The sequence below is a fragment of the Vidua chalybeata genome, chromosome 1 (genome assembly GCF_026979565.1).
Source record: "Vidua chalybeata isolate OUT-0048 chromosome 1, bVidCha1 merged haplotype, whole genome shotgun sequence".
In the NCBI taxonomy this organism is placed as follows: Eukaryota; Metazoa; Chordata; class Aves; order Passeriformes; family Viduidae; genus Vidua; species Vidua chalybeata.
Window position 1 is genome coordinate 66,063,154 of NC_071530.1, and position 15,739 is coordinate 66,078,892.

General features: G+C 44.0%; 1 protein-coding gene across 1 annotated transcript; it reads right to left on the bottom strand.

Moving 5' to 3' along the window:
- Positions 1–2,365: 2,365 nt before the first annotated feature.
- Positions 2,366–14,760, bottom strand: GCNT2 (glucosaminyl (N-acetyl) transferase 2 (I blood group)). The gene is given in 5 exon segments (XM_053939811.1): positions 2,366–2,424; positions 2,831–2,985; positions 2,987–3,306; positions 3,309–3,728; positions 14,701–14,760. Coding segments are annotated over 5 exon segments (1,014 nt in total).
- Between the last annotated feature and the right edge of the window lie 979 nt (positions 14,761–15,739).

Below are 15,739 nucleotides of genomic sequence, written 5' to 3' on the forward strand. Positions count from 1 at the left end.
AGGGCAGGAATTTGGCTTGGAAGAAGTAAGGGGGCTAAATGCACACCTCTCCCATGGCCATCAGAACCCACTTTCTGTTTTATATGAGCAGAGAGAGGAAAGGTGTCCCAGTGGTAACACGGCTGGCCTGGGACGTGGCCACTGACCTGCACTGAGGTGGTGCGTGCTTCTCCAGAGTCCTGAGGAAAATCATTAAGGGCCAGCCAGACATTTCAGACCTACATACCTTGGAAATACTTTCCCTTAATTCCCCTATGCTTCTCTTTCTTATCTGAAAGGTGACTTTCAATAATTTTCTGTCATGCAGGAGTCATGTGCAAGATAAGCGGCCTGAGATAAATACCAAAGATAAGTTAAGGCTGTTATTTGAAAACCAGCTGAATAGGATTGAAAATCTTTAGCCTTTAAGGGGGTAAGAAAAAGTCTTGGTCTTCATTACATGACTCTAGGCAATGAGCATGCTATTTTAAGATTTTTGGGCAAGTCTTGTTTTATCTTTTATCTGAACTGAGATTATCCTGGCTGATACTGATACTGCAAATAACTGTTTGATTTAGTTCTTTCATAGTATGCTATCCATCCAAACTGGTCCTTAAATGACTCCTCTGCTTGCCTGGAGGCCTGCAACTTTTTGTTCTGACAGCTGGACCACCGTCCTGAAATCATTATCTCCCTGTGATGGAAACTGAAAGGAAGTGGCTTGGTCAAACTTAGACAGAGCCTGGAACTGAGTCCCAGGCTAACATCCCAGACACTGAGAAGGATGACTTCTCACCCCAGAGTTGCCCAGCACTCTTGGATCTGATTTGGATACATTCAGGTGAGTGTCTGACTGTTATCCTTGTAAGCTTGGGTTCAAAATCCTGTACAGCCTTCAAAAACCACAGCCTCTGAGCACATCTATCAGAGCCACATGGCCACTTTTGGACAGGCAATATAATGTGATGGCAAGGAAAAAAAAATGAAGAGGAAAATAAACACATATGCTGTGGAAATGTTACATCTTTCAGATGCAAAAAAAGAACAATCACAAAAAATATTATGCTCATACTGGAAAACATACAGTGGTTATCATGGAAATAACAATGAAATAAATATTCAGGCTATGTGAGCTACACAGTGCAGTACAACAAATGTCAACCACCTAAAGCTTTCTGACTGTGGAGAACATATCTGGTCCCAGGTTTGTGGCTTCTGAGGCAATGGACTGTAATAAGACAACAGCAAGCAGCTTCCTGGAAAAGTGATCTAGCTACAAATAATACATGCTCAGAATTATACTATAAATATCTCAATCAGTAGTCACTTGTGCAGGCCAGCTGTAAAATACAGTTATCAGAAGAGCAAGCACTATGCTCATAAAGTTATGTGATAATTTGAAAGTTAAAGTAAACATGCTCTGCCTCTGTTACTGTTCTCTATGTTTATTCCCCACAAGTTACAGTAGGGAGAAGAAAGAAAGAAAGAAAAGAAAGAAAAGAAAGAAAAGAAAGAAAAGAAAGAAAAGAAAGAAAAGAAAGAAAAGAAAGAAAAGAAAGAAAAGAAAGAAAGAAAGAAAGAAAGAAGAAAGAAAGAAAGAAAGAAAGAAAGAAAGAAAGAAAGAAAGAAAGAAAGAAAGAAAGAAAAAGGAAGGAAGAAAAAGACAGGAGAAAAAGTTTACCTGTGCTTCCATTCCTCATATCCCTGCCTTGGGCTGATATCCCTGCTTTGGGCTGCTGGAAGCTCTAAGCAGTTGGGAGCAGTGGAGTCCTACCAGGCGCTTCTAAAAGCAATATGCAGGAGGGTGAAATCCTGTTCATCTTCCAACCCTTTCCCAGTCATGTGAACAAGGTGAAAGCAATAGTAAATACACACAGTAAAGATGAAAATACTGGTTTTTATTATGCTTCTCTGCAGAAATTCTTGACCTTGTACAATAGGGTTTAGGCAGTGGTTATGAGTTACATGGGTTTTTTGCAATTGCTATGGGAGAGCTGCTGTGTGTGGTCCCATAGAAAAGCAAGTGAAGACTAGAAGTCGGCTCCAGCCTGAATTCCAATTTTCTGGGGGTAATTCAATGTGTTGGAAATTAGAATTTCCCACACCAAAATGAACATCTTGTATAAAATTTCTTCATTACAATGCTTGCAGAGATTGTATATTTTAATCTTTATTACTTCTCTTTTCATCATCTCAGATTTTACAGGTGAATCAGCTGAAATGTCCAAGGATTTCTGTTTGAACTTAGATCCCCTGACATCTTTCTGCTTGGTCATGGGATGGTAGTGCACATCCTGGACAGCACAGACACCTTTCCCTCAATGCTCATAAAGAGCCAGTAAGATTATTTGATAGATCAGCCTTATGTAACAATTCAATTTTTCATCTAGATTTTGCCAAAATCAATTTCAGATAATGCTTCTGCATGTGTATGTGCATGTGCACCTATGATATAGAATCATAAAATGATTTATGTTGGAAAAAGATCTTAAAGATTTTGTAGTTCCAAATCCTTTCCATGGGCAGGGACACTTTCCACTAGACCAGGTTCCTCAAATCCCCATCCAACCTGGCCTTGAACACTTACAAGGATGAGCCATTCACCACTTCTCTAGGCAGCCTGTTCCTTTGCCACATCACCACCACAGCAAAGAACTTCTTCCTTACATGTAATCCAAACCCACCCTTTTTAAATTTAAGGCCATTCCCCCCATCCTATCACTGCACACTCTTGTAAGTTCCTCTCCAGCTTTGTCCATGTGTGAAGCAAGCACAAGTGTGTGTGTGTGTGTGTGTGTGTGTGTGTGTGTGTGTGTGTGTCTACAGAAAAAACAAGCGGAAGCATGCTCACCTGGAATCCTGCAGGGTGTTACCCAGAACAGCCCTTCAGGGCTGTTGGTGTCCTCAGGCCATGCCAGCAGATGGAGAAGATGCTGGTCCTGCAGCACGAACCCCACAAAGAATCAGGTGATGGCCACAGACACAGAGCCAAAACAGACGATCAGATGGACATTTGCACACAAATGTCCACAGCATGAAAGAAAAGGAAGAGTAAAATTGCTCCCTGTGCACATATTTGGTGCAGGTGGTGACCTGGGGAGGTGGAAGCACCCTGGGTTTGATGTTCTTGCCCCCAAAGCCCTTCAGCAGCTGGATGATCTCCCTGTTGTGCTTCACGGAGAGGTCCTGACCACAGGAGTTGAGTAGCACCAGGGCATGGCCAAGGCCAAGCAGGTCTCTCATGCAGTGAAGGTCAGTCCACAGGTGAGAGATGCTTCCCTAGATCACCCTCTTTGCCCAGGAAATGAAGGAGGCACTGAGAAAGCAGAGCTGCCTGCAGGAAGGGAAATGGCTCCTTGAATGGCATCCATATGAACACGGTAGACTTTCTGGAGCATGAATAGCTCCCTGAAGAAAAACTCGAAGGTCTCGAACTCTTTGTGCAATGTCATTAGGTAGGCAAGGGAGCAGGCGGCATCCTCGGCTGTGAGGGCGCAGGTGATGCAGTAGTTCTGTGTGATGTACTCTGTGCAGTTGGGTTCTCTGAATGACATTTTCCTTCAGAAGGACACCTTGTCCTCAATAAGTGCTTTACAGGCTTCTGCTAAAATCAAGCTCACTGAGAAGTTCAGCCTCCTAAGAGTTTTTTGTGCTTGCAAATTAACAGTGTAGAAAACAAATGGAAGTCAAACACTGTGACTCAGAACAGCAAAAAGGCAATATCTGTGTGTTGCACAGAGGAGCAATTCCTGCCTCCTCAGAAAAAAGTCTCTCTCAAAATACAACATCAGACACCACCAACAGCTTGTTTTGGTGGCTGTGCTTGCTTCCAGCTAGAGGACTTGTGGATCCATCTGATGCAGAGTGTGCAGCTGCTGCCCTTACTTTCAATATCAGTAGTTGCACAATCATCACTGATGTAGAAGTAGCGTAAGTGAAGAACAACTTGCAGATGGAAGCTGCTCCACAGCACCCTGAAGATTAAACAGATGTATTGCATAATTACTGTCTTGCCAATGAGCAGCTGGCACATATTTCAGAGTGTCCCCAAATTCAATGAATTTGTATGTATGTCTTATGTATGCCTATGTATGGCTATGTTCTTAGCTGCTTCCTCTCCACTCTCCCTGTATGTATCATATAGCTGTTAAAATTTCTGTGCATGTACCCTATGACAGGAAAACCTCATATTTATCTCATGCCATTCTTTTTTTTTACTTGCAGAATTTTTTTTAACCACCCCAATGTGTCAGTCATCACTGCTTCTGAACTGTGAAAGACTTGTAACATGAAATAAATACTACTTCAATATGTCTCAGTGACAATTACACTACTAGATCAAGCATATGTACAAACTATTGTGGCCTTTCTGCCCTTTGATATTCTGGATAAATACAATTTCTAAAAGGCAATAATCAGAAGCCCAGTTCAATACATACAATTTTTCAGCCAAAGAACACAGGATGAAGAAGAACCACTCATCCATCTTCCACCTCAATATTTCTGTCTTCTCTATTCTTCATTTCCCATGCAAGGCCATCAACACTCACATATAAGAAGCAGGAGAATTTTTTTGCCCCTGCATAGAGTTATGTCACAGCCATCAGTTTTTTTCAACAGCATTTTCATTTATAAATTTGAAATCTGACAAACAGTTTCTACTAAGAGTCATGGATGACTTGTGATGAGCACCAGGCTTACATCCATCACAAGGATCTGGGTTAGCAAAACCTGCTATTTAAACTATTTAAACTAACCCTAGGCTTTCTGATGAGACATTTGTATTTTGAAGAACTGTGTATGCATCTGGTATAACATGCCCATGCAATGGGAGCTTGACATAGCTGTGACTAAAGTGAAATCCTTGGTAAGTCTCTTTGTTCCAGCTGTGAGTCTGTTAATGTGGATCTCCTGCCATGACACAGCATGTTTGGGGCATGCAAACTTTTCTCAACATCACATTCTTTTGCTCCAATGTGAAGCAATGCTGAGGCAAAACCAGTTTATCTGAGATTTTGCCAGTAAATGTTCTGAGTGGACTACAGAGGAAGAAATGCTGCTGCAGACCAACAGTACAACTTGTTAAAGATGCACAGATCCTGAGCTGAGACCACTGCCCAAGTTTAGCAATGAAATGCGCAGCAAACACCACCATGGGGGGAAAACATGTCCCAGCTCAGTCACTGGTGAATGCTGTCCTAGGGAGAGCAGACCTGCTTCCAACTCATTCCTAATTTGATTGTTACACTGAATTACATGCAGGAACAAACACCACTCTCCTGTCTGCCACTTCAGAAAAGCAAATTGCCATGACAGCTGGTAACTATAAGGCCAGCAGCCTCTTGCTGTCCTCTGTGCATTCCACAGACTTTGGAGTTCATAGCCTTCCCATCTCTTCACTGGGTCAGCTGGCTGAAACACCATTTCTCCCATTCTGCCATAGTCTTAACATGAGACCTCCATCCAGCCGGAGTTAGGAGGTTGTGGAAGGAGAAAAACAAGGGGAAAGGTGCCAGCATTCCTGAAGGAGTCAGGGTTTCATTGAGAGGGGTCTCAGATGAGGGCATAGAGCACAGGTAGCTTCTCTGAAGTACAAAGGCTGAGATCTTTCAAGGCATTTGGATGTCTTGGAAACCGTCAGATCTTTTAAAACTGCAGTAATCTTTTAAAACAGTGTAATCTGCTACACAGCTAGGAAAGCCTCTAGGATCTCAAAATATATACACTATATACATATATGAAAGGAGATTCTTAGTTGTTGAAGCCTGCATTACTAGCATGGTCCATATGAAACAAGTAAAGCTACATGCAGAAAATGAGACGAGTCTGCTCTTCACAGGAGTGCAATGCAAGATTTAATTTTTCCTTGGTGTGTTTTGTTGTTGGTTTGGGATTTTTTTTTTCTTGCACAGACATAGCTGCAACACCTTTGCAGAAATCCAGAGTCCCTATGATCCTTTGGTACCAATAGCCTTGGAGGAAAGAAGGCTGCATGCTTGGTGCTACTTCTTAATCCCAGTGCCTTGATTCTCTGGCACAGTTAATATTTAGATACCTGAAAACATACATGTAAATGATTGCTGAGGGAAATCAAGCTGTCAAAACCTTTGGTGTTTTGAGGTACTTTTTTGGGTTTCTTTTTTAGCACTAGTTCTGCCTTATGGTGCTCTGTGTGAAATAGACCCATGCTTGAATTATGAGCAAAAATCACCAAACCAAACTAACCCTCTCCACCCCAGAAAAAAAAAGCCAACACACAAGCCAAAAAAAAAAAAAAAAACAAACCAAGAAAACTAAACCAAAGCCAGTCAAACAAACAAACAAACAAAAAAAAGTGTGTAAGTCACCTGAGCCACCTCAATGGAAGAAGTCTTTTTCAGGTATTGGTGCTGTTGATTTACAGACTCATCCGAAGTTCAGATGCAAGGAGCAGCCAAATCTAGATGTACATTTGAACCATATTATGGCATCTATCACCAGCAAGGTGTGAAGGAACACCACAAAGGTCCTGGCTTCTTCTGTTGTACATTGTATTGGACCACTGCATATTCTGGATGCAAGAAAAGAGTTACGGGACAAAAAAATAATAGATTATTGAATTTACCATGAAATTTAACAAATAGGCTGTGTAAAAGGGTTCTGTACTGGCAGAACTAAAACTGCTGTTGAGATTTGCAGTGCTACTTCTTCCTATTGTTCCCTGGACCTGCTTTTAAGCAAATTTCATTTAGCTTGAGAGGAGTTTTTGGTGTGGCTCCTGTAGTGGAAATATACTGCCCAGTAGGACTGGGGAGTGAAATGTCTTCCCTGTGGATGAATGGGAATAGATTTTTCCAGACAATGAGGATATTATATTAGGAATAGGGTAAACTGCTCCTGGCCTTAACAAATATAGGTAATTGGTTTCAGCTAATTTGTCATCTAATTAAAAATCAAGATGCACAGGTTTTGCACATTGATTTTGAGTTCCTGTTTGGCCTCAGTCAGTAGTGACGATTGTGATGCATTGCATGTTTACTTCAAGTCACTTGGCATTTTTTATTCTGTTGTGAAGACAAAACCATCTGTACCATGATATTCCTTTTCCTGGCCCTCTCATGCAAAGCTGTCAGTTCAAACTGGCACCACTGTTAAATTCACAGTGAGCCTGTAGGGAGCAAACAATTTTTCCTTAGTGTGGTTTTTCTGGTTAGGAAGTGCATGTAGCCACAGATTGCTGTTTTGTGCCCAAGTAAAGGATCTCTTCATCCCTCACACCTTCTGAACTGAATGAAATGAAACTGCTTTGGTCTTATGTTGGTTTGGGACGTCCTACAGTGTGCATGGTCTCTCTAAAACTCTCCCCTTGGAGCAGCCCTGCCTGGCAGGGGTCTTCTCTAACACGTGCCTTACTCACATGCCCTGCCTGAGCTGGAAGGTTGGAAGCTGTCAGCACACGGAAGTGAAAGCAGAATCTGAGCACAAAAGCAGTCAACATTTATTCCTATCTCTCCTCTGCCTTCCCTTTTTCCTTGCTCATAGCAGTCCCTGCCATTCCTGCACTTCCCAAAGAGCCATAATCTGACTGTTGAAAGAGAAGAAAATTCAATCCTACCTGAAGCAGGAGTTCCCAGGTGGGCGCACTGACACCGGACAGTCACAATGCAGCAGCACAGGCAGCAAACAGGAGGAGAGATGGAATGACACATTGAGGCAAGTGCTAGCTCAGCTCACGTGGTCCAGCAAAACCATGGGGTAATCTAATTGCACACAGTCAGTGAGCACATCTGTCTGCACAAACAGCAGGGGCCAGACAATGCATCCATCTCATCTGCCTTTGTCTTGCTGCTGTCTGGAGCTCCAGACACAGAGCCTCTTACCCTGCAGGAGCTTCGCTGCTTGTCTGCATTTGCAGCAGACTTTCAGTACAAAGGTTTTGGGAATAGGTAAGCTGCCTAGCCTCCTAGCAGAGCACATTCTGCAAGTCAGACTTACTACTGCTCCAAAGCAGAGCACTCGACAGCTCCCTTCTCCAATTAATTTCCAACAGGGACATGTACTCACCTCTGTGCAAACTACTCCTCATCACCTGCTCAGGAGCAACAGCGCAGCATCCTCTTCCCTGCTCATTTATCCTCCTGCACAGGGAAAGCAAGACATAATTAAACACGTCCTAATAGAGGACAGGTAGGCCGTGGTGATGAAGCTGGTTTTCTTGGGTAAATATGACTAGATTATATAGCTGACACTGGTGTAGTCAGCATGGATAGGGATCTGTTTTCTCACTGAAGATTAATACACACATTAGTGTACGGCAAAGTACAAATATACATGTGCAGCTACTATTTGCCCTGGAGGAGTGTCCCAAGGCAGCTTACAATGGGTTTTGCAGACATTTGGGCACTTCCTAGCTTAATGAACATGAACCCAAGTTGTTCCCCTCAGTGTATGAAGTGAGGCAGATGGTGTTAGACCCTCAGAGAGGTGACAGACCAGGGCAGTGTCCCTGCAGCCTGGCGCCTGCATGGCCAAGGGTCTGCTCCCAGGTGCAGGTGTGTTAGCAGCTAGAGGAGTAAAGCAACTCCATCTGCAGGTTGGGACTCACCTGCTCTACCAAGCAAGTCTGACCACAGCCCTGGCTGCTGGTACAGGTGACTGGCTGTGTCAGAGAGAACAGAGATATGGATCAGATCACTGTTATTATTTTTAATGCCTCCACTAAACATGTAGCATTATCATGCTCTTTATTCTGACAGTATAATTTGTTGCCAGGTACAACATGAGCAGAGAACTCATAGGGATCTAGAAAACACCTACTGTCAAGAATGACTGAAAAATATTTATGTTTATTATGGAATTAAAAAAAAAATATTGGGGGGGGGACAGGAAGTCATCAAATATGTAAAAAAGGTAAACCAGAAGCAAATTCTGGTTCAAACAGGAAGGGAGTAGCTGATTCTCTCTGTTCTCTGTGCATAGGACAAGAACTAATCATCTTAGATAGCATCAGAAGAGGTGAAGATCAGCCATAATGGAAGCTTTGTAGTGATAAACAGTTAAATGTGGATTAGATTGTCTGGAGAGGCTGGAATTTTCCTGATGATGGTTTTCATTGGCAGGTTAGGCGTAGCTTTTTCAGCAGTTTTACAGGTCATACTGGTTCAATCTGGTGATTTTCTAGGTCTTTTCCTGCTTTCTTTCCTATGATGGTCTATATTACAGTACCATAACTTAGTTGTAGCTGGGCTGGGGATCCTGTTACACTTGGCAAAAATAACAAAAGAAGTTTGTCATCATTTAGAAATATGCTCATGATCTTTGCTAAATGCTGTTAACATTGCAGTTTGGTTAAAATCGGGATAGTCCCGGACCATTCAGGAAGAAAAAACATTTGTGATATTTTGTGATTCATCCTAAGCATAAAGAAAAATAATTTAATAAATGCTAAGTCTAACAGTTTAACTATTTCACATTTCATATCTTTTCTCATTATAACACAAATTAGCTTGATCACTGTTCCATTTTTTTCCTTCAAAAATTATCAGGATTCTTTTTCAGAGGGCTTTAGTAGGTATCTGCTGTCCTTAACGTCTTCCTACCTAGGAGAGATTTTTCAGTAGGTTTAGGTAGAACCAAGCCAGGACTTGCCTTGGAAAAGCATTTTTCTCCTCACCATCAGTAGGGTTCCACCTGGGTTTTGGGGCTCTGGAATCTCCCAAGGGGCTTTAGGATTGAAAACGTCCCCATCACACTGCACTGCAAGTCTGCTCGGGAGATAATGTTAGAAATCCTTGACTGTTAGAGCCTGCCAGGTTCTTTGTGGGTAATGAGAACCCACTGGCAGAAGTACAAACCCTGGCTGTCAGGGAAGAAAGCTGACCAGTGCTGCATAGCTGCAGTTTTCTTCCCACCAGTGGAAACTTCACTATTTGTAGCCCAAAGTTTTCTCTTAAGATTTAGCCTAAGATGTTCAACTTCTTCTGTTGCCTCATTTTCCCTTTGGAGGCTTTACTATGTGCCAGGGTCTCCTCACTGCATAACCAGGAGTCTGGGCAAAGCAGCCTCTGCTGCTGAGCCCTCCACCTCACACTGTGTGAGCCCCAAACTTGCACTAAAAGTTACCACAGTTCTAATGTGAAAAGAGGGGATTTTTTCCCCCTATCTTTGCTATCCACAGACATATGGAAGCCTGTATCACCCTTTTTAGAAGGAGCCCTGCTTTAGGCTCTATCAAGTTTTCACATCATCTCCACATCTTTTTCTTGGCTATCTTCTGGAGCTGTTGATAAGTGCACACCCAAAACTGCTAAGCAAGAGCCTCGAACTTCACTCCTGAGTGTTTCAAATTACCAAACACCTTCCTGTTTGCTTTTGCTTAGGGTGGAGGCTCATGTTTATGTTTTGGTCCCTTGTTCAACTGTTTACACAAAAACCTTTTATGGCTGTCTAACGGGAAGGGGAGTGGCTGCAATCACCATTCCCCATGGGGTTGAAGACAGACCCTGATAGCATTACTGAAGCTGGGACAATCTTGTCTTCCCATACTGGGTCACTGGAAAGTTGCCAAGACAGTTATAAAGGGGCAAAGAGGCCAGAAAACTACTGGAAATCTCCTGGCTTGCACAACATCGCATTCCTTAGCTCCTGCAGACAGCCTTGTCTTGTCTGGTCCTTTCCTGCTGAACAGCTTCTCCCAGGCCAAGGTTTTCTTACTGGATTGCCCAGTTACTATGCACACCTGGCAGCTGGTGTCCTAACATCTGTTTTTTGTCCTGAGACAGGATATTTCATGGTGTTTTCTGGAACCTGTATTTTGCAGCATGTCTGGATCCTGCTTTGAATTACAATTTTACTCTGCAGTCGAAATTCTGCAAGTGTTTGTTTCTTTTCTTCCAGTTTAGCTCAATTCCTGTTTGGGAACTACTTACAGCTTCTTGGCTGTCACTCACACTGAGCAACACAATGCTCCTTGGCCCGAACCCCAAGCCTTTATTTAGGTTTAGGTTTTGCTATACTACTTCTTATTTTCAAAGAATGTACACTTTTCCCTGTACCTACAGCAATCAGAAGAAAACAGGCAGCTTTATCCCTAAGCCCCAGCTTATTCCATCTCTGTGGGCTCTGTTACATGTCTGGGCAAGTTCATGACAGAGAATCATTTTTGGATACATGGCAGTTATGTCCTTCTCAGAAGATCCTGGTCTACAAATGGTTGTAGGCTGGAAGGGGGCCAGAAAAAGTGCCACATTTGCTTGCACATCTTCTTTGCTCTTCCAAAGGCCTCAGCACCTGCTGGGGACACAATACCAGTCTGGGATGTTATGACCCTCCTGAGTTCCTGCTCCATCTCAGCGATGCACAGACGATTACTTTTCTCACTCTCAGACCCTTTTCACACACACAGAGCTCAGCTGCAACCACTGTCCTGCTCCAGGCTGTTGGTTGTCAGTAGCTTCTGAGATTTCTCCAAGTCAGGTCTTGCTCAGGACATTACATGAGCCCAGTGTCTTCTGTTGTGACTAAACAGTGCAGGAGTCTGAGTTGTTCCTGGTGGTCAGCCTGAACAGAGCACAGAGAGACGCTGCACCCCTCAGCAGGCTCTGAGGTTTCTTACACACCCAGCTTGCTGCATCCAGCATGGAGCCATTATGTCCTCTAATCAATACAGCAGTTCTGGAATAACTTGGCATCTCTGACAGACAACAGTGGTGGATTTATGTGCCTGTATTCACATAGTACCATATTAAAAATTTCAGCTGGGCCATCTTATAGCGGAAGTAAGACTTTTTCCAGGGGCATTAGCTATGGGATCTCCAGAGTTATAGCCACATTAATCATGAATTCCCCAAGAACCTGCCCTACCCCATTAAATACACTGGCATATTTTTTAATAAGGTCACCTGCCTTGTGTCAGCTGAGATGGAGCAATTCCCACTTTCATTACCAGTTTGATCAATTTAATATCCAACCTGCTCAGGGACTAAGCTCTAGTGATGCTACTGTGTGTACAGAATAAAATTTGTGGTGTTTTACACCCTATTTGATTGAGTCTTAAAACACATCATGATGTGCTTGATGGCCCCCTGCCTTACCTTTCTCTTGCAAAGGTGGGTTCTTACTCTCTTTTCCTCCAGCCAGTCCTACTGTTGGCGCACCAACATGGAAAACTACATAGCCATCTGGGGAGCTAGCTGAAGCTTCTGCTTATTCTCAATTTCTTCTGGGACCTGACTGCTTTCATGGGAACACCAGGAGTGCAGTCCTCTTCCTTCTGGCTGCCTGGTCTTAAGTATCACATAGTCTACCCTGGTTTCTGTTGCATAGACACACAGGTTTTTTATCAGCTCTTTGTGACAAATCTGTTGCAGGCCAATAAGCCCCTGGTGTCCCCAGGCAGTCTGCCCCTGGTGTTCACCAACCAGCACCTTCTGATTTGTGGTGATATGCTCTGCTGTGGCAGCAGGACCTGCCTTATGATGCGAGGCCAGCAGTTGCATTGGGTCTTGCAGGGTAACCTCTGTGCTGCACCTTTTACCTAGCTTTTGCAAAAAAAAGTAAACAGTCTTTTTGACTCCTCTTATGCAACTACTTACTATAGAATTAAATATTCAAAGAATAGATTGGAAAAGACCCCCAAGAACATTGAGTCCAACCTTTGACTAAACACCACTATGCCAACTAAACCATAGCGCTAAGTGCCACATCCAGTCAGTTCTTGAAGACTTTAGGAATGGTGACTCCACCACTTTCCTGGGCAGCCTATTCCAATGCTTTATTACCTCTTTAGGGGAAAACTTCTTCCTGATGTTCAACCTGAACCTACCCTACCTAAGTTATGGTCATTTCCTCTTGAGCTGTCACTTGTTAACTGGGAGAAGAGGTCAACCTCCTTTCAGGTAGTTGTAAAGAGTGATAGAGTCACCCCAGGTGCTCCTTTTCCCCAGGCTAAGTATCCCCAGATCTCCCAGCTGCTCCTCATGCAACTCTCTAATCTCCACTGCCCTTGTCTGGACAAGCTCCAGCCCCTCAGTGTCTTCCTTGTGGTGAAGGGCCCACAGCTGAACACAGGATTTGAGGTTGGCCTCACCAGTGCTGATTGTCCTGCAGGACAATCTCTGCCCTGGTCCTGCAGGCCACACTGTCCTTGATACAGGCCAGGATGCCACTGGCCTTCCTGACCACCTGGGCATATGCTGGCTCATGCTCAGGCACTGTCGAGCTGCATCCCCAGGTCCTTTTCCAGTGGGCAGCTTTCCAGCCACTTCTGTTCCCCATCCTGTAGAGCTGTGTGGGGTTGTGGCCAAAGTGCAAGACCTGGCACCTGGCCATCCTGAACTTCATTTCAGGCCTTGACCCTTCAGTCCAGCCTGTCCAGATCTTCTGCAAAGCCTTCCTGCCTTTCAGCAGATCAACACTGCTGCTGACCTAAGTGTCATCCATGAATTTACTGAGGGTACACTCAATCCCCTCATCCAGGTCGTGGATGAAGATATTAGACACAACTGTCCCCAGTACTGAGCTGGGGGAAACCCCGCTAGTGACTGGCCATCAAGGGGATGTGGCACCATTCACCACCTCACTGGGTGACCATCCAGACAGATTTTAACCCAGCAAAGAGTGCTCCTAAGCAAGCTGTGGGCTGCCAGCTTGTCCAGAATTGTGCCATGGAAGTCCAGGTAGATAACATCTGCAATCTTTCCCTCATCTACTGGGCAGATCACCTGGTTATAAAAGGAGATCAGGTTGGTCGAGCAGGACCTGCCTTTCATAAACCCATGCTAACTAGGCCTGATTCCCTGATTGTCCTGTGTCTGCCATGTGATTGCACTGAAGATGATCTGTCCAATCACCTTTCCCAGCACTAAGGACAGGCTGACAGGCCTGTATTTCCTCCAATCCTCCTTCCAACCCTTCCTGGGACGGGCTTTTCATTGACTAACCTCCAGTCATCTTGTACCTCCCAAATTTGCCAGGACTGATGATAAATGTTATAATTTAAACACAAGCAGTCGGTTTTCAGTTTTCTGCCATTCAAACAGTAGTGAAAAATGGCTGTCAATGCCTCCTTTGGGTTGGGCTTTGGTCCTTTGCAGCCCTTCTGATTCAGAGGATTTCTCTCTGGGCAGAAAGAAATGGCACATGGCTATGCCCTGAAGAGTGGGTGGGTGATAGATATGTTCCAAAGACTAGATCAATATAAATATTGCAAGTCTTCTTGGGAAAATACCGACCCCATATTTTCACAGATAATTTTTACCAGTAGTCTTCTGTGTCTGTTACATAATGCTTGAGGTTTTGGGGAGCAACCTGGCTAGCAACATCTCAGAGAAAAGAAAAAGAAATATGGCTAGATGAGTGCATTAGAGTGACCATTTTTAATCTACTCAGTTCTGCAATCCATAGGGGAATACTAAAGCAGACTTCTGACTGTTAAAGCACTGTAAATATACACCGGGTGGGGGAGAAAAACAAAAACAAAAACAAACAACAAAAAAAAACACAAAAGAAACCAAAAACAAACAAACAAACAAACAAAAAACCCACAACACAAAAACAAAACAAAACAAAAAAAAAACCCAAAACCAAAAAATCAAACAAAAAAACCAAACAACAGCAAAAAAAAAAAAAATTTAAAAAAAACCAAAACAAACAAACAAAAAAAAAACACCAACGGAGCACAACAGAAAACTTCAAATAAAAGCAGGATTCACTGGCAGGCATTCTCTGAAGGGGGCCAGGTACCTTCCAGTCAGTACTCCATTCCCTGCCTACATTAAATGTTCGCCGCCTTTTCCGCGACATCCCGGTTACAGCCGGCTGGCACCAAACAGCAGCTGGCAGTTGCAAGCTGGCAATAAATGAATGACTTGCTCCATCCAGCCATCAGTGCGGGCCAGCCTGTCAAGCCTCATCCCCGCCGGACAACGCGCTTAAAGTGCAGAAAGTCCCCGCTCCCATCCGCAAGCTGCGCTGTCGTTTGTCGCCGGTGCCACTGGATGGCAATGCTGGATAAAGTATCGCAGCCCGCAGCGGGAAGAGGAGGAGGAGGAGGACGGCTCGCAGCGCCGGCAGACGGACGGGGTATGGGACAACGAAAGGCAGGAGGGGGCACTGCCGCGGCGAGCCCGTGGGAAGAGCGTCCCGTTGGGACGTCACACCCTTGGCTGTAATTTTCAACCTGAAAGGAGATACCCGAACCACGGGGTGTGATTTCTGAGGCCCCCCGCACTTGGAGGGTTCGAATCACGGAAATGTACTATATGGTGCCGAGTTTTTAAGCTTCGGAAGGGGTTGTCGGCAGAAGTGACTGGAGTCATGCATTGGCGAGGCTTGCTAGAAACTGCCCAATTTTTTATACTTAAAATCTGTACTTACACTTCGTAAAAAAAGTTACTTTGCAAGCACGGCATGGCGGGCTCGATGACTATTCAGTGAACTCATTTGAATGTGCATAGACAGGGCTTGCTTGAGCTGCTGCATCAAAGAGAAATGCTGAAATGAGTCATTTGCCAATCATGGCTTATATTCTGTTGTTAGCTCATCTGGAATCCCATGGTGATCAAACAGCCTTTTACAATGTGTTAATACGTCGCTACTCCATGTGTTTAGCAACAGCCCTGTTCCAATAAATTGTAGGTAGTCACCCATTACAAAGGGGTAGTTTTTTCCTGCCGCGTGTAAGCCGGCTGGGACGAACTCGGAGATGAAAACATCAGCAAAATTTCCTGCTGTTCCAAACACTGCTGTCCACGCTGCTTCCATTCCGATATCATACATGCCT